Source organism: Cetorhinus maximus, chromosome 27 (genome assembly GCF_964194155.1).
Source record: "Cetorhinus maximus chromosome 27, sCetMax3.hap1.1, whole genome shotgun sequence".
In the NCBI taxonomy this organism is placed as follows: Eukaryota; Metazoa; Chordata; class Chondrichthyes; order Lamniformes; family Cetorhinidae; genus Cetorhinus; species Cetorhinus maximus.
Genome location: NC_135905.1, coordinates 8858650 through 8884202, shown reverse-complemented (window position 1 = coordinate 8884202; position 25553 = coordinate 8858650). Strand labels below are relative to the sequence as shown.

Sequence of the window (25553 nt, the reverse complement as noted above, 5' to 3'; positions counted from 1 at the left end):
GTTGCCATGGTAGGTAGGGTCTGGATTGAAGCAAAGACTCTCACGACAGCTGGGCACAAAGTAAGGCAAATAACTAGGCTTCCCGCGCTAAAGGTTGGGTATGGTCGGTGAGGTTCATGTCAGTTCGGGTCGTGTCGGTTCATGTCAGGGACTTCCCGTGTCAAAGGTCAACGCGGGTTCCAAAAAAACTGTGGTTTTTGGATGTGTTCGGTCTTTGGATTGACGACCTGTATTAAAAATGAATAATTTCTCTATCAGTGGGGTACGATTTTACAATTCTTTGCTTCCTTACATAAATGTCCATGGCTGGGGTGGGGCGGGTCATTGCAATGGAGTCTGATCCTGTCCTCACTCCCAATATTCGCTTTACACCCAACAGTCTTAGTCACTGGATAATGGTCAGGAAAGGGAAATTTGGAAGGTTTCCTTGCCCCCTCCCCAGTCCTGAGCCAGTCAGTTCCAAAGAAGGGGCATTTTGGAGTTGAAAAGTTAACTCTGTGTTTCTCTCCCCGCAGATGCCGCTGGACCTGCTGAGGCTTTCCCAGCACTTTCTGTTTTTATTCCGGTCAGCACAGAATGGATATACTACAGACCTGATGCTTAAAATTCTGAATAACCCTGGTTTAATACACTTTCATTCAAAAGACGGGTTTTGTGCAACGTTTTTTAAAAAAATGCTTTTTAATTGTGTTTAGAAACTTCCCTGGAAACCGGTAGGGGGGGAAATATCCTGCTTGAATGTACTAAACCCAGAGCGCTCCACACCCCCACCTCAATCAGAACAATTGAGCTACTGAATCGGTAGTTTCCTCAATGTTCTTCATTCTGTCTCCATCAGTAAAATACGTTTCACATCTCAGTCCTTTCACTGGGGAATTCCTTTCTTTACAGCAACCGAACTCAGCCCCTCAGGCGCTGCAGGGTCGAAATGTCATCTTTAATAATATCGAACGGTGCACCAAGGTCGTACCTACAAACAGAGACCGAAAGGGTGACTGGGAGTCCGGAACAAGGGGAACAAAACCTTAAAAATTCGAGCTGGGCTGTTCAGGGGTGAGGTCAGGAAGCACTTCTTCACACAAAGGTTAGTGGAAATCTGGAACTCTCTCCCCACCGCCACCTCCCCCCTCCAAAAAAAACTGGTTGAGGCTGGGGTGTCAAATAAAGAGTTCAAAACTGAGATTGTTGTTGGGTAAGGATACTAAGGAACAGAGAAACAAGGAGAAACTGTGGAGTTAAGGTTAAATCAGCCATGATCTAGTTGGATGGCAGAATCGGCTCAGGGGGCTGAATGGCTTCCTCCTGCCTGTGAGATGCATCGCAATATAAGTAAGTGAGTAAGTGACTTGAATATTGAAGGAGTAATGGAAAATGGGACAACAAAGGTAAGACAAGCCCTTTGCTGACAACTTGCCAACATGAGAGATTCATTTGTAGCTCCCTGTGGTGATTTGTGCTGGTAACTGGCGCCACACAGTGGCCGTTCTCCAGATATCAGTCCGGATGGTGAGTGGAAACTCTTTCGAGTTATCAACAGTCACAGATTGCAACTCTTTCGAGTACAATCACAGTTCTTGGTTTCCGGGAGTGCATCACAGTTGAGACTCACCTTCTGTCCTTAACTAATATCCAGTTAAAGAGTAAAAACTTGCATTTATATAGCGCTTTTCCTGACAATAGGACATCCCAAAACATTTTACAGCCAATTAAACCCTTCTGAAGTGTAGTCACTGTTGCAATGTAGGAAACGCGGCAGCCAATTTGTGCACAGCAAGCTCCCACAAACAGCAACGCGATAATGTCCAGATAATCTGTTTCTTTTTAAGTAATGTTGGTTGAGGGATAATTTAATGACCATGGCACCAGGATGAACTCTTCTACTCTTCGAAATAGTGCCATGGGATCTTTTATGAGAGACATGCCCTCAGCTTAACATCTCAACCAAAAGGCAGCACCTTTGGCAGTGCAGCACTCCTTCAGTACTGCACTGGAGTGTCTCAGTGCACCCTCCAGCGATGAATCCTGTGCAGTGACCTTGAGCGAGAGACCTGGTTGATTTTAATTTCCCCTTTTGTTGTTTCAAGAAACTGGGGCCAGTTTATTTGTCACCATTGAAATCAGATGACTCAGTCCAGCTCAGGAATCAAACGTATGATTTTCCTGTTCTGCATAGCTCAATACTGGTGCAAAACCTATCTACAATCTCTATCAATGACATCGAAGAGAGGACCTAGTGTAATGCATCCAAGTTTGCTGACAATACAAAGTTAGGTGGGGAACTAAGCTGTGAGGAGGACACAAAGGGACTATAAAAAGATCTAGGCAGGTTGAGTGAGTGGGCAAGAACATGGCAAATGGAATATAATGTGGAAAGATGTGAAGTTATCCATTTTGGATGGAAAAATAGAAAAGCAGGATATTTTTTAATGCTGATAGACTGGGGAATTTGGTACTTGGAGGGACCTAGGTGCCCCTTGTACATGAACCACCGAAAGTTAAGGTGCAGGTACAGCAAGCGATTAGGGAGGCAAATGGCATGTTAGCCTTCATTGCAATGGAATTGAAGCATAAGAGTAAAGAAGTGTGACCATAATTATAGACCACACCTGGAATACTGTCAACAGCTTAGGACTCCTTTTCCAAGGAGGAATATATTTGCCTTAGAAGGATTGCAACAGAGGTTCACTAGATTGGTTCCAATTGAACTCCAACTCAGCAGTTGTAGAATAAGTGCTAAGTATCTCAGCTACCCATTTACACTAACGTGTGCTTTACCTTTTAAATGGTTGTCCATCCACATCAACCAAGAACTTCTCAAAGTTCCAACGAACGTCACTCACTTTCAAGGGTGACCAGTGCAACCTCATCCGGTCCCCAATGAGATGGTTCACAAAGGGGCAGGAAACCTGTTAAAAAAAAAAACAACTTGCATTTCTATAGCGCCTTTCACAACCTCAGGCTATCCCCTAGCACTTTGCAACCAATGAAGCGCTTTTGAAGAGTAGTCTCTGCTGTAATGTAGAAAAGCCAGTTTGCGCACAGCAAGCTCCCGCAAACAGCAATGATGTAATGATCAGATAATCTGCTTTTAGTGATGTTGATTGAGGGATAAATATTGGCCAGGACACCGAGGAGAACTCCCTGCTCTTCTTCAAAATAGTGCCAGAGGATCTTTCAGTCCACCTGAGAGGGCAGGCAGGGTATCAGTTTAATGTCTCGTATGAAAGGTGGCACCTCTGACAGTGCAGCACTCCCTCAGTACAACATTGAAATGTCAGCCTCGGTTTCGTGCTGAGGTCTCTGGACTGGGACTTGAACCCACAACCTTCTGACTCCGTGCTCCCACTGAGACACGATTTGCTTTCATAACCTTTTTCAGTACCGGATTAGGACTGGGTTGGAATTCTTTGGCCGAGTGTGAACAGAATTTGAAAGGGATACAGGTACAATGCTCTACAAAGCAAAACCTGACACCGAGCCATACTGGACAATGTTAGGACAGCTGGCAAAAAGCTTGGTCAAAGACAGGTTTTAAGGGGCATCTTAAAGGAGGAAAGCAAGGTGGAGAGGTTTTGGGAGGGAATTCCAGAACTTAAGGCCCAGGCAACTGAAGGTGCGGCCACCCAACAGTGGAGTGATTAAAATCGGGGATGTTCATGAGGCCAGAGTTAGAGGAGTGCAGACGTCTCAGGTTTATGGGGCTGGAGGAGGTTACAGAGATAGGGACTGATATGGCCATGGAGGGATTTGAAACCCTGGATCAGAAATTTAAAAGCGAGACATTGCTTGACCAGGAGCCGATGTCAGTGGGGACAGCAGTGATAGGGGAATGGGACTTGGTGTCATTGGTTGGGTGGTCTGTGTTTCTACTTCTGGTTTTTTTTTGCCTCTGTCTCAGGATTACATGGCTGCTGGGATTGTGAAAATTGCATGGTGGAGTAAGGGGTGTCGGAAGAGTCTATTCATGATTCTTCAGAGTGGCCGTTTAGCAGGAGCCCAGGGCAACTTGAAACCCTCGAGGGAGAGAATCGGAAACATAGTCAAGCCAGCTGACAGCACCTAAGATGCCTCATATGAGATAGAGAGAGAGAGAAAACAGGACTACAGCCAGGAGCTGGGCAGAAGAACAAGCCTGAACAAGCCTGGTGAGCGACTGCATTGAGGAGTTGAGGTCCTGAAAAGAACAGAAATCTGGAGCATTCTCTGTAAATAGCTTGTTTCTCAGAGTTATGCTTCCCATTAAGGGTTGATATCACTTTGACACTAGTGGTATAAACAAGCCTTGATTTCTAACCTTCGTACAGCCCATGTGCTTAAATCCTACACTACATCACGTTGACTTGATGGATTAACTAGTGGTTCCTGCCTATCATTATCATACGTTTTAACATGTAGGGAATATGCTCACAGCGGCTGATCACCAATAACAGCATAAACAGCACAATGACCATCAGTAACATATAAGATGAATGGCCAATGACACTGACGGTCAGAAATGGCCTACTCCTGCTCCTAACTCCTATGTTCCTGTGTAATGTATAGGGTACATTCTCGAAGACACTGACCTTGAGAAAGGTGTAGAGAGGATGCTCTTTTTCACCATTCACTTCAATCTTGCCAAATATGGGAAACTTAGGAACAAAGTTCCCACCCGGGCGGACGAACTTGAGAACATTCAGAACTTCATGGTCTTTCTCTGAAAAGAAATGTTTCAGCGCAGATCTGAGTGCAGAGGTGAGACTTTAAGTCTGACATAAATGCATTAATAGTTCATCACAAAGGTTTTTAGCGACCAATAAGAAGATGTGTTAAAAGTATGTGTTAAAAGTACAAGACACTTCAGGGTTACAAGTTGAGTTGTGATTCCAGTAAGCTCAGAGTGTCTCTCGATATCAGTCTCCTCATCGTAAGGCCAATGATGTTGTGTGCAATGTATTATTATTGCTAAGGTGGAGGTGTATCCCTTTAAGACAAAGAGACTAATTGTTAAGTGAGCTCAGGTACTGTACTCAGTCCCATGTTAACCCTGTGTGTACCAGACCCTACAACTGCAGTTTTGCTACAACTGAGTCACTTATTAGGCTATTTCAGAGGGCAGCTATGAGTCAACTCATTGATGTGGGACTGGAGGAGTCACATACAGGCCAGTCTGGGTAAGCACGGCAGGTTTCTTCCCTCCAGGACATCAGTGAGCCCAGTGGGTTTATACTACAATAAGATAACAGCAAAATACTGTAGATGCTGGAAACCTGAAACAAAAACAAAAATAGCTGGAAGAACTCAGCAGGTCTGACAGTGTCTGCGGAGAGGAACACAGTTAACGTTTCGAGTCCGTATGACTCTTCATCAGAAGAGTTTATACTGCAACCTGATTGCTACATGGTCACTTTTACTGCTAATAGTTTTGTTTAAAACTCACTTCAACTTCTCAAATGGCAATGTGAGACAAATCTCTCATTCACTGGATTATTAGCCCAGTAACATTAAAAAAAGACTTGCATTTATATAGCACATTTTATGACCACCGGACATCTCAAAGCCCTTTACAGCACATTAAATGCTTTTGAAGGGTAATCATCGTTGTAATATAAGAAACATGACAGCCAATTTGCGCATAGCAAGCTCCCACAACCAGTGATGTGATAATGACCAAATAATCTGTTTTTGTGATGTGGATTGAGGGATAAATATTGGTCAGGACACTGGGGAGAACTCCCCTGCTCTTCTTCAGATTAGTGCTTTGGAATATTTTAGATCCATCTGAGCAGGCAGATGGGGCCTTAATTTAACATTGCATCTGAAAGGCGGCACCTCCAGCAGTGTAGTACTCCCTCAGTACTGCACTGGAGCTTCAGCCTTGACTAACCACTATGCTACTAATGCATGTTTCCTGTTCTGAAACTTTACTACCTGCTATAATTTTTGGTTGTTTTTCAGTGGCAACATTTACTATTCAATTTTCCTATGTCAACAGTCACAATATGGCTGCAGGCTCTGGCCATTTCGGCAATGCTTTGGTACAAGTTGCCAGAAACCTTTCTTGGAGCTCTGTCGCCACCTTGAATATATGATAAGAAAAACTCAGTTTCATCAACTAACTGTTGGCAGAGTCATTGGCAATTAGACCATAAGACCATAAGACATAGGAGCAGAAATTAGGCCATTCGGCTCATCGAGTCTGCTCCGCCATTCAATCATGGCTGATAAGTTTTTCAACCCCATTCTCCCGCCTTCTCCCCGTAACCTTTGATCCCCTTACCAATCAAGAACCTATCTATCTCGGTCTTAAATACACTCAATGACCTGGCCTCCACAGCCTTCTGTGGAAATGAATTCCATAGATTCACCACTCTCTGGCTAAAGAAGTTTCTCCTCATCTCTGTTCTAAAAGGTCTTCCCTTTACTCTGAGGCTGTGCTCTCGAGTCCTAGTCTCTTCTACTAATGGAAACATCTTCCCCACGTCCACTCTATCCAGGCCTTTCAGTATTCTGTAAGTTTCAATCAGATCCCCCCTCATCCTTCTAAACTCCATCGAGTATAGACCCAGAGTCCTCAAACGTTCCTCATATGTTAAGCCTTTCATTCCTGGGATCGTTCTCGTGAACCTCCTCTGGACCCTCTCCAGGGCCAGAACACCCTTCCTGAGATACGGAGCCCAAAATTGCTCACAATATTCTAAATGTGGTCTGACCAGAGCCTTATAAAGCCTCAGCAGCACATCCCTGCTTTTATATTCTAGTCCTCTCGAAATAAATGCCAACGTTGCATTTGCCTTCCTAACTACCGACTCAACCTGCAAGTTAACCTTAAGAGAATCCTGGACTAGGACTCCCGAGTCCCTTTGCACTCCAGATTTCTGAATTCTCTCCTCATTTAGAAAATAGTCTATGCCTCTATTCTTCCTGCCAAAGTGCATGACCTCACACTTCCCCATGTTATATTCCATCTGCCACTTCTTTGCCCATTCTCCTAACCTGTCCAAATCCTTCTGCAGCCTCCCCGCCTCCTCAATACTACCTGTCCCTCCACCTATCTTTGTATCATCTGCAAACTTAGCCAGGATGCCCTCAGTTCCTTTCATCTAGATCATTAATGTATAAAGTGAAAAGTTGTGGTCCCAACACTGACCCCTGCGGAACTCCACTAGTCACCGGCCGCCATCCTGAGAAGGACCCCCTTATCCTCACTCTCTGCCTCCTGCCAGACAGCCAATCTTCTATCCATGCTAGTACCTTGCCTCTAACACCATGGGCTCTTATCTTACTGAGCAACCTCCTGTGTGGCACCTTGTCGAAGGCCTTCTGGAAGTTCAAGTAGATAACATCCATTGGCTCTCCTTTGTCTAACCTACTCGTTACCTCCTCAAAGAATTCTAACAGATTTGTCAGGCATGACCTCCCCTTGATGAAACCATGCTGACTTTGCCCTATTTTACCATGCACTTCCAAGTATTCTGAAATCTCATCCTTAATAATGGACTCTAAAATCTTACCAACAACTGAGGTCAGGCTAATCGGCCTGTAGTTTCCCGTCTTTTGCCTCACTCCCTTCTTAAACAGGGGGGTTACATTAGCGATTTTCCAGTCCTCTGGGACCCTCCCTGACTCCAGTGATTCCTGAAAGATCACCACTAACGCCTCCACTATCTCTTCAGCTATCTCCTTCAGAACTCTGGGGTATAATCCATCTGGCCCAGGTTATTTATCCACCTTCAGACCTTTCAGTTTTCCTAGCACCTTCTTCTTGGTAATGGCCACCATACTCACCTCTGCCCCCCCGACCCTCTTGAACTTTGGGGATGTTACTCGTGTCTTCCACCGTGAAGACTGACGCAAAGTACCCATTCAGTTCCTCCGCCATTTCTTTGTTCCCCACTACTACTTCTCCAGCGTCATTTTCCAGCGGCCCAATGTCCACTTTTTCCTCTCTCTTACCCTTTATATATCTAAAAAAAACTCTTGCAATCTTTTTTTATATTACTGGCTAGTTTATCCTCATATTTAATCTTCTCCCTCCTTATTTCTTTTTTAATTGTCCTCTGTTGGTCTTTGTAGGCTTCCCAATCCCCTGGTTTCCCACTGCTCTTCGCCACATTGTATGCTTTCTCTTTAGCTTTTATGCTGTCCCTGACTTCCCTTGTCAGCCATGGTTGCCTCGTCCTCCCTTTAGTATGCTTCTTCTTCCTGGGGATTAATTTTTGCTGTGTCTCCCAAATTACTCCCAGAAGCTCCTGCCATTGCTGTTCCACTGTCTTTCCTGCTAGGCTCATCTCCCAGTCAATTCTGGTCAGCTCCTCCCTCATGCCTCTGTAGTTGCCTTTATTATTCGCTAATAAATGCACAAAACCTGCGTCGTCATGGTGACCCTTCAATTCCAGAATGGATATTCCTTCTCACCTGGATCCTGTTGTCCAGAACAGTGAATGAGGAATGGGAGAGTTTATCCATCAGGGCATTCAGTTTGTGGAACTGTTGAATAGAGAAGAAGAGGAAAATAATCAAGGAATTGGAACTTATTCAACCCTATCCAGATGAAATAGACCAAAACTATTGCATTGGTGCCTTAATAGTGCTAGATCTAGCTATATATTCATCCATGTATCACTCATCCATTTATTATTCATCCACATATTACTTTGCAGGTGAGAACACTCTTTAAGGGCTGAATACTTTGAAGCAGAGAGTGCTGCTAACGTCACTGGGCTAGTAACCCAGAGGCCCAGGCTAATGCTCTGGGGGCATGGGTTCAAATTCTGGAATTGAGAGCTAGTCTCAGCAATGGTGACCATGAAACTATCATAAAAACCCATCTGGCTCACCAATGCCCTTTTGGGGAGGAAATCTGCCATCCTTACCTGTTGGCCGACATGTGACTCTAGAACCCACAGCAATGTGGTGGACTCTCAACTGCCCTCTGCAATCCTGGCCTTACCAGCGCTGCCCACAGACCATGAAAGGAACTTTAAAAAAAAAATTAGGTGTTTGATTTCACGAGGTGCAATGCTCACTCAGAGAGCCAGTGCAGACGCGATGGGCTGAATGGCCCCTCCTGTGCTGTCACAATTCTGTGATTCTGAAACCTCAGAGTGTCGTTTTATTCCCCGATCCTGATTTCATTTTGCTCTGATGGGATATCCCGTTGAAGTAATCATCCTCGACATTGAACAACAGAGAAGCTCTTTACCTGTGGTGTCGTTGACCCTCAAAATGCAGCCACGTTGGTAAGCAGCAGGATTTTCCCTTGATACTGCCACAGAGACACAGGGGCTCCATCCAGCGTCCTAACCGTAAACTCATGCAATGAAGCAGCTGGTGCTTCCTGGGCAGCAAGCGGCAGAGAGCAGTCCGACTGAGACATCATCAGCAGTAAGAATAACGCGTCAGATTTTTCTGTCTCTCTCTCTCTCTCCCTCTCCCGTACCCTGCCCCCTCCTGACTCACCATCCCCCAGTTCACCAGTGTTCACTGGCAACGGATTATTCTGCCTCAGCACCTCCGTAGATCTGCTTTTGTGTCCTGTGATTGTCTGAGCTCCCTGCACACTCATCACTTTGTTCTGATGTGCACATTTCGACAAATAACCTTTGGATCTTATATCAACCAGTTTTGTTTGTGTGGACGGGAAAGAGAAAGATTGACGAAAGGGAGAAAAAGCCAAAGACGGAGAGAGAGACTGGCATTTGCAACGCACCTTGTCACATCTTTGAAATGGCTGAAGCCTTTCACGTCCAATGGACTACTTTGAAATGCAGACACAAATGTCAGTGAATGTAGCAGTCGTACTGTGTGCTGTGTCATCCCCCCCCATCTGCAAGGACATGAATGAACAGCCAATTTAGTCATGCTGATGTTGCTTGAGGGGGGAAAGAGTTGGCGTGGACATCAGGCCTCTCTGCACCTCTTCAGATATTGTCATGGCATCCTTACTGCCCATCGCAGCAGCTAGACAGGGCACACCCCAAATCCAGCAATGTAGCATTCTCGAAGGATGCATGATTAGGGTCCCCATGCGCCTGATGCATGACCTTTGTTGTCAGGGTCGTTGACGTGAGGATGATATTTGCAGGCGGATGTGAATCCCCTCCAGGTCAAATAGCCTGTAGACATTCAATGGCTCACAATGAGTAATGGCTATTTGGCCGAGGTAGCAAGGAGTTAGCGATAAAGGATCCCTGCAAGGAATCAGCTCCTTCGGGAGGAGCTGTGAACACTCCAAAATCGTGCGACTTTCGGTTTATTTTAAACAGGGTCAACTATTAAAATAGGGAAATGTGGATGTACAACAACCCTCTTCACTTTATGAGTAAAACACCAAAACTGCAAAGCACTGCCCTCCTCATGGACACTGGTGACACATCCATAAGCTGTGGATGGGTTTCAGAATCAATTCACTGTTTTTAAACAAAAATCATTTTAAAAACAAGTTTGTCTCAAGTCCTGTTTCTGCCCATTGAAGCTACTCATGTTGCTTTGGTCAGGAGTTGCGGTTTGGGACAATGAGCCTGGAACTTGGTGGGCCTGTGACACTTGTGCAACATGTTCTTGCTGAGTCTGCAGCTGTTCGTACACATCTGTGTCTCTGAAATGAACCATCAACGTCAATTCACAGCGTGTCCCAGAATGTTCCAACCCTTTGTTCATAGAAAATGGGCTTACTCTACCGCCCGCTCAGCATATTAGCTCTCAGTGGACATTCATTTTACTCAGTATCTGTGCTCCGCCTCTATCCCAATGTTCTAACTGCTAACGTGTCACTCAGCAGCACCGCTACCCCGGAGCTACAATGTTGTGGGTTTCAGTCCCACTCCAGAGACATGAGCACATATGTGCAGTACTGAGGGAGTGCTGCATTGTTGAAGGTGCTGCCTTTTCGATGAGATGTGAAATAGTCTGTCCCCTCAGGAGGATGTAAAAGTCCCCATGGCACTATTTCAGGATAGCCAATTTGCGCACAGCAAGATCCCACAAACAGCGAACTGACTTTGGTGATTTTGGTTGAAAGACAAATGTTGGCTAAATACAAGTGCAAGGAGGTTATGCTAAGTTTGTATAAAACACTGGTTAAGCCTCAACTGGAGCACTGCATCTTTGAGGAAGACGTGAAAGCATTAGACAAAGTGCAGAAAAGATTCACGAGAATGGTTCCAAGGGTGAGGAACTTCAGTTAAGTAGATAGGTTGCCAAAGTTGGGACTGTTTTCCTTGGGGAAGAGGAGGTTGAGAGGAGATTTGACTGAGGTGTTAAAAATCATGAGCGGTCTGGACAGAGTAAATAGGGAAAAAACTGTTCTCACTGGTGGAAGAATCAAGAAAGAGAAGGCGCAGATTTAAAGTAATTGGCAAAAGAAGCAATGGATACATGAAGAGAAACTTCCTCACCCAGCATAAAAGCAAAATACTGTGGATGCTGGAAATCTGAAACAAAAATAAAAATAAAAAAAGCTGGAAAAATAACAAGTCTGACAGCCTCTGCGGAGAGGAAGACAGTTAACGTTTCGAGTCCGTATGACTGAAGTCCGTTCTGATGAAGAGTCATACGGACTCGAAACGTTAACTGTCTTCCTCTCCGCAGAGGCTGCCGGACCGGCTGAGTTTTTCCAGCTATTTTTGTTTTTATCTTTGTTTCTTCACACAGCAAGCGGTTAAGACCTGGAATGCGCTGCCTGAGTGTGCGGCGGAGGCAGGTTCAATTGAGGCATTCGAGAGGGAATTAGATTATTATCTGAAAAGGAAGAATGTGCCAGGTTATAGGGAGACAGTGAGGGAATGGTACTGAGGGAAATGCTCATTCACAGAGCCGGTGCAGACATGATGGGCTGAATGGCCTCCTTTCTGTGCTGCAACTATTCTGTGAAATCACTCAAACTAAATTTTGAAACTGTTATAAATGTGCCATTGTTTTGGCTCACTTTATACATATTTTTCTTAAACCTGAGCAGCTTTCCCTTTGAGCTAAAGGATGAGGTTGAGGCTCAGAGTCTGAACGCTGCTGTTCCATGGCGGGGCCACCAGAGGGCGGGCTCTCCAGCCGGCTGAGCAGGGGGGACGGGGGAAGCTGAAAGCGGTTACACCCGCGGCTCTCTGGGGGACCGGAGATGGGGTTACACCAGGCGGAAGTGGAGGGGTGAGTGTCATGGAGACAGGTGAGAGCAGCAGGTGAGAAGCCGCGGGCGCTGCAGCCTGGGAGCGGGGAACGAGCCTGAGCAACAAACGGTGTCCGTGCGATACAGGCCCGGGGAGAGGGAGCTCCGCCCCCTGAACCTTCCCCCCGGGGGGGGGGGGGGTGTAGCGCTAACTCTACCCCCCCACCCCCTCTCCCCCCCCACCCCCCATCTCCTCCCCCCCCCCACTCCCCCACCCCCCTCCCCCCCATCTCCTCTCCCCCCACCCCCCCCATCTCCTCTCCCCCCACCCCCCCCATCTCCTCTCCCCCCACCCCCCCATCTCCTCCCCCCCCCCACTCCCCCACCCCCCCATCTCCTCTCCCCCCACCCCCCCATCTCCTCTCCCCCCACCCCCCCATCTCCTCTCCCCCCACCCCCCCATCTCCTCTCCACCCCCTCTCCCCACTCCCCCACCCCCCTCCCCCCCCATCTCCTCTCCCCCCCCCCACTCCCCCATCTCCTCTCCCCCCCACCCCTTCCCCCACCCCCTCCCCCCCTCTCCCCCACCCCCCCATCTCCTCTCCCCCCCCACCCCCCATCTCCTCTCCCCCCCCTCCACCCCCCCATCTCCTCTCCCCCCCCTCCACCCCCCCATCTCCTCTCCATCTCCTCTCCCCCCCCACCCCCCATCTCCTCTCCCCCCCACCCCCCCATCTCCTCTCCCCCCCCACCCCCCCCCCACCCCCCCATCTTCTCTCCCCCCCCCACCCCCCCATCTTCTCTCCCCCCCCCCACCCCCCCATCTTCTCTCCCCCCCCCACCCCCCCATCTTCTCTCCCCCCCCCACCCCCCCATCTTATCTCCCCCCCCACCCCCCCATCTTATCTCCCCCCCCACCCCCCCATCTTCTCTCCCCCCCACCCCCCCATCTTCTCTCCCCCCCACCCCCCCATCTTCTCTCCCCCCCACCCCCCCATCTTCTCTCCCCCCCAATCTCCTCTCCCCCCACCCCCCCCATCTCCTCTCCCCCCCCACCCCCCCATCTCCTCTCCCCCCCCACCCCCCCCATCTCCTCTCCCCCCCCACCCCCCCCATCTCCTCTCCCCCCCCACCCCCCCCATCTCCTCTCCCCCCCCACCCCCCCCCATCTCCTCTCCCCCCCCACCCCCCCCCCCCCAATCTCCTCTCCCCCCCCCCACCCCCTCATCTCCTCCCTCCCCCCCAGACCCCTGATTAACTGGTTAATAGGCTGGGGTGGGGGCGAGAGTGAGCTGCACATCTGAAATTCAATCAGCAAATGTTGGAAAAGACACATCTGCTTAAGGACAGGGGGGCATTTTGGTATAGGCCCAAGCTTTGACAAAGAGCATAGGCATGATTCTATCTCTTCCTTATGGACACCATGCTCTGCTATTCCAGAACGTTCTCTTCATTCATTTGTTATCAGTCAGGAAAGTGTCAGTCCCTGCTCTATATCACCTGCAGTCCTGCCCTCCCTTTTTATTTACAAATGTGAAATGACAGGTTGGCGAAGGCCAGTTGGTCAATTGAACAGCTCACACTCAATAGTGCCGGGGTACCATAACCAGACACTTCCTACCCCTCCTCTCCCCCCTCCTGCAACCAGGTAATCTGGAAAAGGCATAAACACTCAAGAACAATAGGGGGAGAGGGGGGGAACGATCTCTGTAAAATTCTCCTACAACCCCCTCAGGTGATTATGACCACTCCAGGATGTCACATTCATCATGCTATCTGTTTTTTCATTCATGGCTCTGTATGGTACATACTGTTCCTCAGTCCAGCTCCGTCTTGAAGGTACACACACACACGCACAGAGTCAGTACCCAGCACACCAGATGGCAGTGATGTTTTTGGGCAAAGATTTCATGTGTGGGTGATGTTAAAAGTGAAGGTTTTAAGCAGACTGCCCACATGAGTGTCAAGATTAAACGCTCCAATATGACCCGTGTGACTACAGGAAACAAGACAGTGTGATAATTTTAGGTCACTAACCAACAAGGTTCATTGGTTGGGATGGGGACTGAGTTTGTCATTGATGAAAATAAACTAAACATGTGAATAACAAATGTTTGCAAATCATATGGAGAGAATTGGACTTTTGGTATCTGATCTATATTTTAGAATTTCCAGTCTGCTCAAAAGTCTGCACGATCCAGTGCGTAACCAGGTGGCAACCTTAGATGATGTTAGGAACCAGCCTGAGGTATATACGCACATGCATGTCTGATGGGATTAAGCACTTGCTATCAAGTGAACTCCACCAGGTAATGGGCATTTTACAGTGGAACATCTCTATTTGTCCCATGGTGAGAATGTTATGATGGCAGCCTGATTACACCTGGTGTTACAAGGCATATAATAACTAAAAGAACAGTTTCCCTTTGCCACCTTCCCCACATCCTTTTAAATCTTTATTTTTCAAAATGTTTTCCAGTTTGAGCTATACTCCTGCTATACCCTTTCTAGTAGGCAGCCCATGTCCTAACAACTGCCGTGTTTAAAAACAAATCCTCTCCAACCCCTCTGATCTAATGATGCTGACCTTAACCTCGTGTCCTTTAGCTACCTGCTCACTGACCAGTGGAAATAGTTTTTCTCAGTTTACTTCATAGCCGTTTGGTAGTATGGAACTTGAGTATTGCTGAGAAATGAGACATGCTATCAAAGCTTTTCATCTTGCACTCATCAGGGCAGCTTGCAAGAATTTTCCAACTGTAACAGGGGAACAACAATTTATACCACATGAGAAGAGGGTGCTGATTTGTTGGCAAGTGGTCTTTGATTGGTGGAGGTGTTGCCATGGTGAATGCAGCATGGAACAGTTAACTGCCCAGCTTTGTTCAAATTCAAACTGGGCAGGGTTGACTTTAATTGGTCAAGGCAAGTTGGAAAATTCATGACCCGCCCAGTTTGAATTTGAACAAAGCTGGGCAGTTAACTGTTCCATGCTGCATTCTCCATGGCAACACCTCCACCAATCCACTTGCCAACCATTCAGCACTCTCTTCTTATGCAGTACAAATTGTTGTTCCCTGTTACAGTTAGAAAATGTTTGCAAGCTATCCTAATGAGTGCAAGATGAAAATAACTTTGATAGCATGTCTCTTTTTCGTCAATACTAAAATTTACTTTGTCAAAATCTCTCAATCTTGTATGCCTCTAAACCATCCTATTTTAACGAAGATTGTCTCACTTTCTCTTCCCTCTCCTGATGTTGATGTTTCTCGATTTTATTGTAGTGTGGCCTTCAATTATTTGTGTCCTCGTCTTTCTCAACTTTTCTCTTGTTTTTTTTTAAACTGGTACATGTTCATGTTACAACCAAAGTGTCAGCTGAATCAACTATTGGACAAACATTTAAAACGTTAAAGGACTTCAATCTGCTGGAAAACTCTCCAGGCTACCTTTCTCCTTTAGTCCTGTCCGTTAGTGTGTCAGTAAAGCAAACTTGTACTGAAGAGTATTTTGTAACTGAGCTCAATGTCTCACTATTATGTACAGCTGAGGGACTCCAGGTAACACCACACACTTGCTAAACTAATACGAACGTATGAATTAGGATCAGAAGTAGGCCATTCAGCCCCTTGAACCTTCTCCGTTACTCAGTAAGATCATGGCTGATCTGATTGTGGCCTTAACTAGCACTTTCCTGCCTGCCACCAATACCCTTAGATTCTTAACTAACAAGGGAATCAATCTCCGTCTTAAAAATACTCAATGACCCTGCCTCTATTGCTCTCTGGGGAAGAGAGTTCCAAAGACTCACGAACCCTCAGAGAAAAAATTCTCCTCATCTCTGTCTTAAATAGGAGACCCCTCACTTTTAAACTGTTCCCCCATAGTTCCAGCCTCTCCCCGTCAGCATTTTGTGCTGTTCGCCTGGCTATCAGCACTGCTCCAGGCTCCGACCCCTCAGAGCCTCTCCCTGCCCCTTGTTGCTCAGCCCTCCATCTCTTACCACTCCCAGTTCCTACTCTGGCTCTGAGCAGCATTGTAGCCTGTGGTAAGAATTCTTGCAGCGCTTTTCTGGGATCAGGAATTTTTCTCCTGCGATGGGGGTGTTCGGTGCTCCAGAGCATTAGCAGCAAGGAGGCAGAGTGATTGAGAAGGTCGGTCACTGGAGAGAGTGGACTCAGCTACAGAATTAACAGGGAGCTGGGGAGGCTTGCTGAGGTGGGGCGAAGAGATCATGAAGACTGCCGTTGCATGCTGATTGACAAGAAGACAGCCTCCATGAACTGAATGGTGAGAAGTCCATGTGACTGAGCCAGTCTTGTGAAAGTCTAGACAGAGAGCGCTGGCCCACTGTTCAGTTAGAAGCTGTCGCCAGCAATGGCTACACTTCCCACTGGGCAGTAATCAGGAGTGGATAACCTACCCCTCCACCACCCAGGCTCCTGAAGCCAGTTGTCGGCAAAGCTGTGACACCTCCTATGGCTAATCAGCCCCAAATGGGGACTTTGAACAGGATGCAGGAGTCCTGCTGGTGCGTGGACTAAATATAAATTCGAAAAAAAATGTTCAGACGTGTTGCTTAACTTCCAGCTTTTGCCTCAACCCAGGTATACATAGTTCTGCACTTTTTATTCGTTGATGGTGTGGGTGTTACTGGCAAGGCCAGCATTTGTTGCCCATTCCTAATTCCCCCTGAGAGCAGTTAAGGGTCAACCATGCTGTGGTTTCGGGGTCACATGTAGGCCAGACCAGGTAAGGACAGCAGATTTCCTTCCCTAAGGGGACATTAGTGAACCAGATGGGTTTTTATGACAATCGATGATGGTTTCGTGGTCACCATTACTGAGGCGAGCTTAATATTCCGGATTTTATTAATTGAATTTGAACTCCTCCAGCTGCCGTGGTGGGATTTGAACCCTTGCCCCCAGAGCCTGGACCTCTGGATTACTAGTGTGGTGACATTGCCACTATGCCAGCATCCCAGTGTTGCCGTCTAGATGTTAAATCGGAGCCCTGCCTGCTTGCTTGGACATCCCATGCCTCTGTTCTGGGCAACTTCCTCGCTCAGTCAGCACACTCAAGCAGATAAACTGGGCAATTGTCTCATTGTTGTTCGTGGGATCTTGCTGTGTGCAACGTTGTGACTGGACATTTTAAGAAGTAATTAATTGCCCGTGAAGCATTTTGAGACACCTCACGGACATGCTGTAAATAAATGTAAGGTCTTCCTGAGTTAGATTCCAGTCGGGAACTTGAGCCTCGGTCTGGCACTCGCAATGTCTGTTTCGTTCTTCAAATTCTCTCTCTTTCACCCTAGGTGCCAGCTTCTGGAGCTGCCCTGGGAAGATGTTCTGGTTCCGCACGTCCTGTGCCACCTCCCACTGTGCCAGCTGGTCTGCCTGCAGCGGGTTAGCAAACAGTTCCACACCTTGATTCAGCTCTACCTGGTAAACTGCCACACTCTGGACACCTCGCAGGTAATTCGCCAGGGACATTGTGCCTCCCTCCACCGCCCATGAATCTTTCTTCAGCAGTGAAAGGGCAGTGAAGGCTGGGAAGCTGACCCAGCTTGTGTCAGTGATATGGGACTTGCTGCCTGAAAGTGGGGGTGGCGGAAGCAAAATCAGTCATAATTTTCAAAAAGGAATTAGATATAAACTTGAAAAAGGGAAAAACGTGCAGAACCACGGACATGAGGTGTGAGACTATGGATGGCTGCTTCAAGGAGCTAGCACAGGTGCAAGGGGCTGAATGGACTCCTTTTGTGCTGTAAGGTTCTCTGATTCTAGAGTCAGGCTTGTGCTAAGTGGGAAGGGTGGGATTTTCTCACTTGAAGACAATTTGAGCTTTTCTCATTCTCTTGTCTCCAGTCATCAGCTCTTTGGTATCTGGTGATAATTTTAGTCTTCCAGTTGATTGGAGTTAAGGGACATCAAGGGTTAGAGTTCACAGGGTGAGACTGCTTCTGTCAGGGTTCATGTTAGGGTGAGCGTCATCTCTGTCATTAGGTTTGCTTCGGAGTGAGGGAATAGTGAGACGTTTTGCCAGGCACACTCTCCACTCTGGAGAATACTATAGAATGTCCCATCAATCTCAAACAGCTGGGATTATTGTGAGAGAATTTCCATGATCCTGATTGTCCCTTGTCCTGGCTGCAAGACAGCCCGGACTGACTGACCGACCGATAAGTGTAGTGGAACAGTCAGTATCTAGACCATCGTTGCTGCCCAACTCAAGAACACTGTATAGTTGGTGCTCCCTCTGTAACTGCAAATGAAAACAGTTGGACTGCAGAGTCTGAAAGAATCGGAAAAGAATTAACAGAAATAACAGAAACATAGGGTAATATATACACCGAGAAATGGCATTCGTTTATCTGTTTAACCTTTTGCACAATGGGATTGCAGCCTTACCAAGGCAACCTAGTGTTTTGGGTATTACTGAGATGGAACAGTGCACACGAACCCTTGTGAATAGGGAATGTTGTTTGGAACTTGCAGCTTTGTTAACTGCTTAAAAATGATTTTAAGTCTCGGCTTTGCAATTTGTCACAAAACGAGAGCAGGGTGCTGGGCGTGTATAAAAAGGCTGCCGACTGCAGACTTTGCATGGAACCAGAGGGGTAGATCCTGGATTTTGCCTGTACTGCAACTTCCAGATGTGGTGAACGGTGGGGAGAGGGATCTTTGGCCATTCAAGGGGGAGCTGGATACGTGCATGAGGGAGAAAAAAAATAAGAGGGATATAGCGACAGGGTGTGATGAAGTGGGGTGGAAGGGAGGAGGCTTGTGTGGCGTATAAACACCAGCATAAATCACGCGTACATCACCTTGGGTAACCAGTGACTAACTGGAGGAGTTTGTGCCAGTATGGAATAGTTCATCGGGACAGGGAGGAGAGAAATACGAGCATTGGAAACGTTAACTCGTTTTTTTTCTTCCTCTGATTTGAGTTCAGGTCGGGGCTGCTATCCCTCAACACGCCTTCTGCAAAATACTGAAAGACAACACGGTACTGCACCACCTGATTGTAGGAAGCTGTTCCGACTGGCTGACGGACAGTGAGCTCTTACCGGTGATTGGCCAAAATCATCACTTGGAGAAGGTTGACATCACAGGCTGCCGAGGCCTGAGCAGACAGTCGCTGGTGGCCTTGTCCCTGAGCTGCCCCAACCTGCAGCACCTTTCCCTCAGGCAGTGTGACTGGGTGGATCCCCTCTCCCTGAGGAGCCTGGCTGACCGCTGCAGTCGGCTGCTGTCAGTCGACCTGACCGCCTGCAAGCAGCTCAACGATGAAGCCATCTGTTACCTGGTCCGGAAGTGTCGAAAGATCAGGTCACTATCCCTGGCGGTCAACGCAAACCTCAGCGATTGTTCAGTGCAGGAGGTGGCAAAACAGTGCACCGATCTCGAACACTTGGATCTAACCGGCTGTCTCCACCTCAGGAACGAGTGCATGAGGTAATATTCCTGCCTTTTTTTTTTAAATGTGTCCCTCAAACAGTTTAGGGTCTGCAACGTACTTCTCCTAGGGAGGTAGCTGTCGCTGTTATTACTAGACTGGTTATCTAGGGTCCTGGATTCATAATCAGGGGAAGTGAGTTCAAATTCTGTTTGGACCATTCCAATTGAGTTTAAAGCAATTTTGAAATTGTGTCAGTGAAAAGTGACCCATGAGGCTGTTGCATTATCGTAAAAATCCAACCGGTTCACTAATGTCCCTTAGGGAAGGAAACCTGCCATCCTCACCCAGTCTGGCTCGTATGTGACTCCAGTCCCCCACCAATGTGGTTGACTCTCAACTGCTCTCTGAAGTGGCCTAGCAAGCCGCTCAGTTGTATCAAACTGCTACCGTCTCAGGACAGCTGGCTTGAAAACTGCATTATTTATTTTCTTGAACTAAATGCACTTAAAAATTAAGCTTGGCTTGTCCAATGGGCTCAGGATGAATGTCACATATTAAGGCACTTGGAGTGGGAAGGTTCCAGGTTTGTTCTGATGGTGTCAGCCAGGACGTTATTGGGACATGACAATCATATGAACATACATACGAATATACGAAATAGGAGCAGAAGTAGACCATTCAGCCCCTCGAGTCTGCTCCACCATTTCATTAAGGTCATGGCTGATCTGTTTGTGTTTTGAATTCCACATCCCCATCTACCTCCAATAACCTTTGGTTCCCTTGCCTAACAAGAATCTATCTACCTCTTCCTTAAAAATGTTCTATGATCCCGTCTCAACCAGCAGAGAGTTCCAAAGTTGCACAACCCTCAGAAAAAAATTCTCCTCATCTCTGTCCTAAAAGGGCGACCCCTAATTTTAAAACAGTGCCCCCCTAGTTCTGGACTCACCCACAAGAGGAAACATCCTTTCCATGTCCACCTTGTCAATACTTTGTAAGTGTTTCCTTGTGCCACTTATTCAATGTTTTCAGGCTCCAATGAAGGACAGATAAGAGCGTTTGCAAATGTAAAATATTTAGACATGAAAAATACTTTTCCTATGACCCTTTGTTACAACAGGGACTGCATTTCAAAAGAACTTCAATAGCTGTGAAGCACTTTACATATGCAAGTTTTTTCTTTAAAAGTTTATAGTACATATCAGCGACATGGTGTGCATGTGATTTGTACATGAAAAGAATTCCAACTCATTGTGTTTTCCAGGACAGTTGCAGAATATTGCACGAAGCTCCACTCACTGAAAGTGAACCACTGTCATAACATCACTGAAGGGACTTTAGAAGTTTTGCGCAAGAAGGGAGTGGACGTTGACGTGCAGCCACCTCTCCAGCGAGCACTTGTCCTCCTGCAGGATGTTGTGGGCTTTGCTCCATTTATCAACCTCCAGATTTGAACAGAACTATTCGGGTAAACTGGTTCCCCGTCTCCCCTGACACACACGCACACAACACTTATGGTGCTTATGTAAACTTAGATTAAAGTAGGTGGTATAATATTTCAGTAGCAAACTGCAAATCCTTTGTCAAACTTGCAGTATCAAATTTGCAATCACTCAAAGCTCAGTGTGATATTGGAATGAATCAAGACCAGTAACTGAGAGCCTCGGTGATTCTGCATCACGGCAACTCACACCTGAGCTGGCTAAGTTCCCTTGTAAATGATGTTTGATACTGTGAGGTGATAAGAGTGGCCATGTTGTGCGCTAGTGGGGGCGAGGCAGTGTATTACTTCTGTTTACCCACTGAACTGAAAGCATGACCATTAATGGTGAATCGTCTGACCTTACAAAGGTCCCAGGTATTTATTCCATTCAAGAGGTGGCAAAGAGTTGCAGCTGTTATTCAGATACATCCAAGTAGTTCTGGTTTGGAAGGTAACAGAGATGGGACCTTTACAGAGAATAGGGTATAATCTAGGTAGCTGTGACAATCAATGGACTTGTAATAGATGTCTGTGAAAGCATATCAATAGAGAGAAAGATACATCAGAGATGGACCATGTGAAGATGAGGGTGGTAATTGGAAGTCACATAAATAAAATTCTCAAGGATTTCAACACGATGACCATTGAAATGGACAAGAAAGTCAGGAAGGAGGCCTGAGTGGACCTGGAACAAAGTGCATTCAATATATCCTGCAAAAGACAGGTTCACATACCAACATATTTTACCTGGAGGATGCGTGTTAGAAGAGAAGTCATTCAGGGTGAGATATTTGGCTAGGATGAGTGCTGGCAGATGGTTGGACCCCTGTTCGAAGAGGAACCATATGCTGCCCTAGTGAGAGCTGGAAGTGTAGAGGGACTGGAGACTCTGAAATCATGAAAGTGGCAGGGATGACACAAATGTAGATGGGTAGACCCTAGACACGGTAGAGAGAAGAGTCAGATAAGAAGAAATTGATTAGTGGGACAGGAGCATCTTAAAATAAATGAGTCAGATAAGAAAGAAATTGATCTACCTAATTGTTCTACCTAAACAATCCTATTTTTCACATCTTGGAGTAAAGGTAGAAATGAGCTAGGCCTGGCTGTAGAACTGAGGTCAGATCCCCGGAAGAGATGTGATTGCTAATAGCTTGGAGAATAATTTTGGTACTGGGGTCATGGTCCAGAGGCAGGTCAAAGAATTGGCATTCAGCCTCAGCCAGGTAGAGGTCCTCCTGCCTCGACTATCAGCAGGTTTGATATCAGGGTTAGAACTGAGAGAGAAGCTTCGATAGCTATTTGAAGCAATGCATTGTCTTTACCTTTTCATAAGAGAAATTATTTTGATCTCCCCCTTTATACTTTGAATATTAATCCTAAACTCACCAACATCAGGAAATATTTCACTGTTTACCTTTTTAAAACTTAAACTAGACCTGATTGGCATTCTAAGTCTGTCATTACTGATCCCTGGTAGTATCCTAGTAAAACCTACGTTGTATACTCTCTAATGGGTCAACATTGCTTCCAGAGTTGGGTGCACAAAACCACACACAGCACTCCCAATGTTGGCTTAGCCCAGGAATGGTCCAAATACAGCACCAAGGAACTTGAGACTAATTTTGATAACTCTTCAAACATCCTCAGAGAATCATACACTACAGGAGGCTGCCATTTGACAGCCCATTGAAAGAGCTATCGAATTAGTTTCGCTCCCCTGCTCTTTCCACATAGCCCTGCAATTTTCTCTTTTTCGAGTATGTATCCAACTCCCTTTTGAAAATTACTATTGAATCTGCTTCCAGCACCCTTTCAGGCAGGTCATTCATGATCATAACTTGGTGTGTAAAAAAAGAAATTCCTGTTAATCTCCTCTCTGTTCTTTAGGCTAATTATCTTAAATCTCTGTCCTCTAGTTACCAATAATCCTGCCAGTGGAAATAGTTCCTCATTTGCTCTTTGAAGCCCTCGCAACCTTGACTACCTATTAAATCTCCCCTAATCTTGTCTGCTCGAAGAATAATCCCAGCTTCTCCAGTCACTCTACATCAGTAAAGACCTTCATCTCTGGTTCCATTCTAGTAAATCTCCTCTGTACCCTCGCTGGAAGATGGGCCCTCGACTGACAGATGTGTATGCAGTGGTTTTGACATGAATATCCCTAAGCTTAACAAATTTATTGTAGTTATTTTAACACAAACCTATTTGTTTCTATGCTTTTATTTCTCTGTTGTTAGCCTCTTGACTGAGAAGGTTGTGGGTCTAAACTCCATTCCAATACTTAAAGACATAATCTAGGCTGAAACTTCAGTGCAATATTGAAGGGGAGCTACACTCACTGATACTTTCAGATGAGACGTTAACCTGAGAACCCAACCCCCATCACCCTCCGCGTGATCAGGTGGATGCAAAAAATCCCATGGCACTATTTCAAAAGAGTAGGAACATTATCCTGGGCATCCTGGCCAATATTTTTAAAGGAGTGGGTAGGGAAGAGTTCTTCAGGTGACCTGACCAATCTTCATTCCTCAAAATGGTTAACTAATCATCATTGACTATGGAGCACTGATGTGCACAAATTGGTTGCTTTGTTTGCCAATAAATAATTGATTCAAAAGAAATGTTGTGGTTATGAATCGCTTTGGAATATCCTGGGAAAGTGAAAGATGTATAAAGTTTTTTTTTGCCTGAATAATTAAGCAGCATTTAGAACTACTTGCCTTTCCTGAGTAAGGATGCAGATTTAAACCCATTATCATTGTTCTCGGATGTGGCGATACTGTCCGAGGTCACCGGGTGTCTTTCTAGTTATTCTCTGTAGACTAGTGTGGCTTGTTGCTAGGCTACTTCAGAGGGCACTGAGACAGCAGAGAGCCTGGCCCTGGAGTGGATGTGTTGGGCCAGACCAGGTTGAGGAGGAAGGTTCTTTTCCTTAAGGGACATTAAATATTTCTGGCAGCAAGGACTGATCTACAACTGACAGCAAAAATATTAAAACCCATTTTATTGTTCAGAAGCAACACAGCAAATTTACTGAGTGGAAACAGTATCACACGACACAATATCATACACACTGTAAACAGCAGGGAACAGAATATTATAAAAGCAGAAAAGTTTAATTTACTTTACAGATTGCTCAATTATTTCACACAGGCACAGTTATTTTTTTAAAAAACACCCTATCTCATTCCTCAATTCATCAAGTTTGGGTTCCTGTACTTGGCTGACTGCTACAGTAAGTAATGATTGAAAACCTATGTAATTTTTTTTACAAATGTCATATAAATAGCATGTATTAACCAAATTTCAGCTAGTGAGAGACAACTCTAGAGACAATCCAGCCACATTTACCAAGGAAGTTTTCATCTTAGCCTCACAACAGATGCACAAACTGTGTTCAAACTTCCTTGCTACCATTATTTCACTGACCATTATAGGTTGTTACTAGACATAAATTTAGCTCTATTAATAAAAAATAATTTAAAATGACTAGAAAATTCCACTTGGTAAATTCTTTAAAGGGAAGAACGAGTAAAGCAGTTCTCCTGATTACCAAGTAAAAATCCAGTCTTTAGCTCCTCCAACAAATAATTAAACCTGCTTGCACCAACTCATCAAAGAAAGCTCAAAGTGACCATCCACGTACACAGGTTCCACTTGAGGCATCATTATAAAACGACTGTCGTTTCCCTTTGAAGTGCACAGCTGGTCACAAAAACATCAGAGGACCCCTAGTTGGTGCACAGAGTATGTTCAGGACCTCCAATAGACACACAAAAATGTTAATCACGCTAAGTAGGCTGGTGGTGTCTCCTGCTTGACCAGTGTCTTGACTTTGAGATGGACAATTAAAAAACAAAATACTCAGTTCAAACTTACAATAGGAGAGAAAAAAATTACATTTGTTTAACGCTATTGGGGGAAGATATTAAGTTAAAGAGACTACTGAATTATCATCAAGGCCACATTTAGATAATGCTGTTCTGAAGCGTCGTATGTCAGTGAATTCAGCTGTACAATGGATGCTATCAGATCCAGAACCCACAGACTGCAACAGCTCAATGCTACGTGGTAACGATGTGTAATGAAAAAATAATATTGCTGGGGTCTTAATAAGGGAATCAGCATTCAAATCACGGTTTCTTATAGTGGTTGAGTAGTAACTTCATCACAAAAGGTATGAACTCTCCTACCGCACCATTGTCCAGTTCAGGAAGCAAAGTGAATGTTTAAATCCTTGAGCTGTGTTGAATGCAGGTGGCTGGGGAATCGAAGTTAGCCGATGCTGGGATCTGAGGATTAACCCATGAAGCACTCAAATCGGCATCTCAGTGGAATTTATATTTTCTGGCAGGTTTAAGATTGATGTAGGTTTTCTTCGTCTCCTCACTTTCCGTTTTCTTCACTTCAGTGTACCGCTCACCCTTTGTGCTCACCACCTTGTTGTCTATGTATCGGATAAGCTTCTTGGGAGCCTGGTAGGAAGCAGCGGACACAGTTCTATCAATCATAAGTCAATCTGATATTTCTCATTTACTACCATCTAATGCCTGCCAATTGTAGCCAATGGAAAATTTACAA

The 25553-nt window shown here is 45.9% G+C and overlaps 2 protein-coding genes across 4 annotated transcripts in view; one reads left to right on the top strand and one right to left on the bottom strand.

Moving 5' to 3' along the window:
* Positions 1–763: 763 nt before the first annotated feature.
* Positions 764–25553, bottom strand: part of cuedc2 (CUE domain containing 2) — a 56785-nt gene continuing 31995 nt past the window's right edge. Inside the window, 5 exon segments of the mRNA XM_078530669.1 lie at positions 764–970; positions 2776–2906; positions 4566–4696; positions 8398–8415; positions 8418–8469. Coding sequence (XP_078386795.1) covers positions 901–970; positions 2776–2906; positions 4566–4696; positions 8398–8415; positions 8418–8469 — 402 coding nt within the window. The 3' untranslated portion in view covers positions 764–900.
* fbxl15 (F-box and leucine-rich repeat protein 15) lies at positions 12061–23593 on the top strand. Of its 3 annotated transcripts, none has more exons than XM_078530670.1 (5): positions 12081–12155; positions 14249–14391; positions 17400–17559; positions 19040–19542; positions 20751–23593. In XM_078530670.1, the coding sequence occupies exons 2-5, from the start codon at positions 14354–14356 to the stop codon at positions 20938–20940; spliced, it is 891 nt and encodes a 296-aa protein (XP_078386796.1). In that variant the 5' UTR covers positions 12081–12155; positions 14249–14353; the 3' UTR covers positions 20941–23593. The 3 variants fall into 3 exon arrangements, with proteins under 3 accessions (XP_078386798.1, XP_078386796.1, XP_078386797.1); XM_078530671.1 differs by having other exon boundaries at positions 12084–12142; XM_078530672.1 differs by lacking the exon at positions 14249–14391 and having other exon boundaries at positions 12061–12155.

Bases quoted from the DNA above. Each gene is read 5' to 3' on its own strand.
- fbxl15 (XM_078530670.1), top strand. From the start codon at position 14,354: ATGGGATTAAGCACTTGCTATCAAGTGAACTCCACCAG. The intron at 17,560-19,039 runs GTAATTCGCCAG...ATTTGAGTTCAG, and splicing joins ACACTCTGGACACCTCGCAG to GTCGGGGCTGCTATCCCTCA. The intron at 19,543-20,750 runs GTAATATTCCTG...TGTGTTTTCCAG, and splicing joins CTCAGGAACGAGTGCATGAG to GACAGTTGCAGAATATTGCA.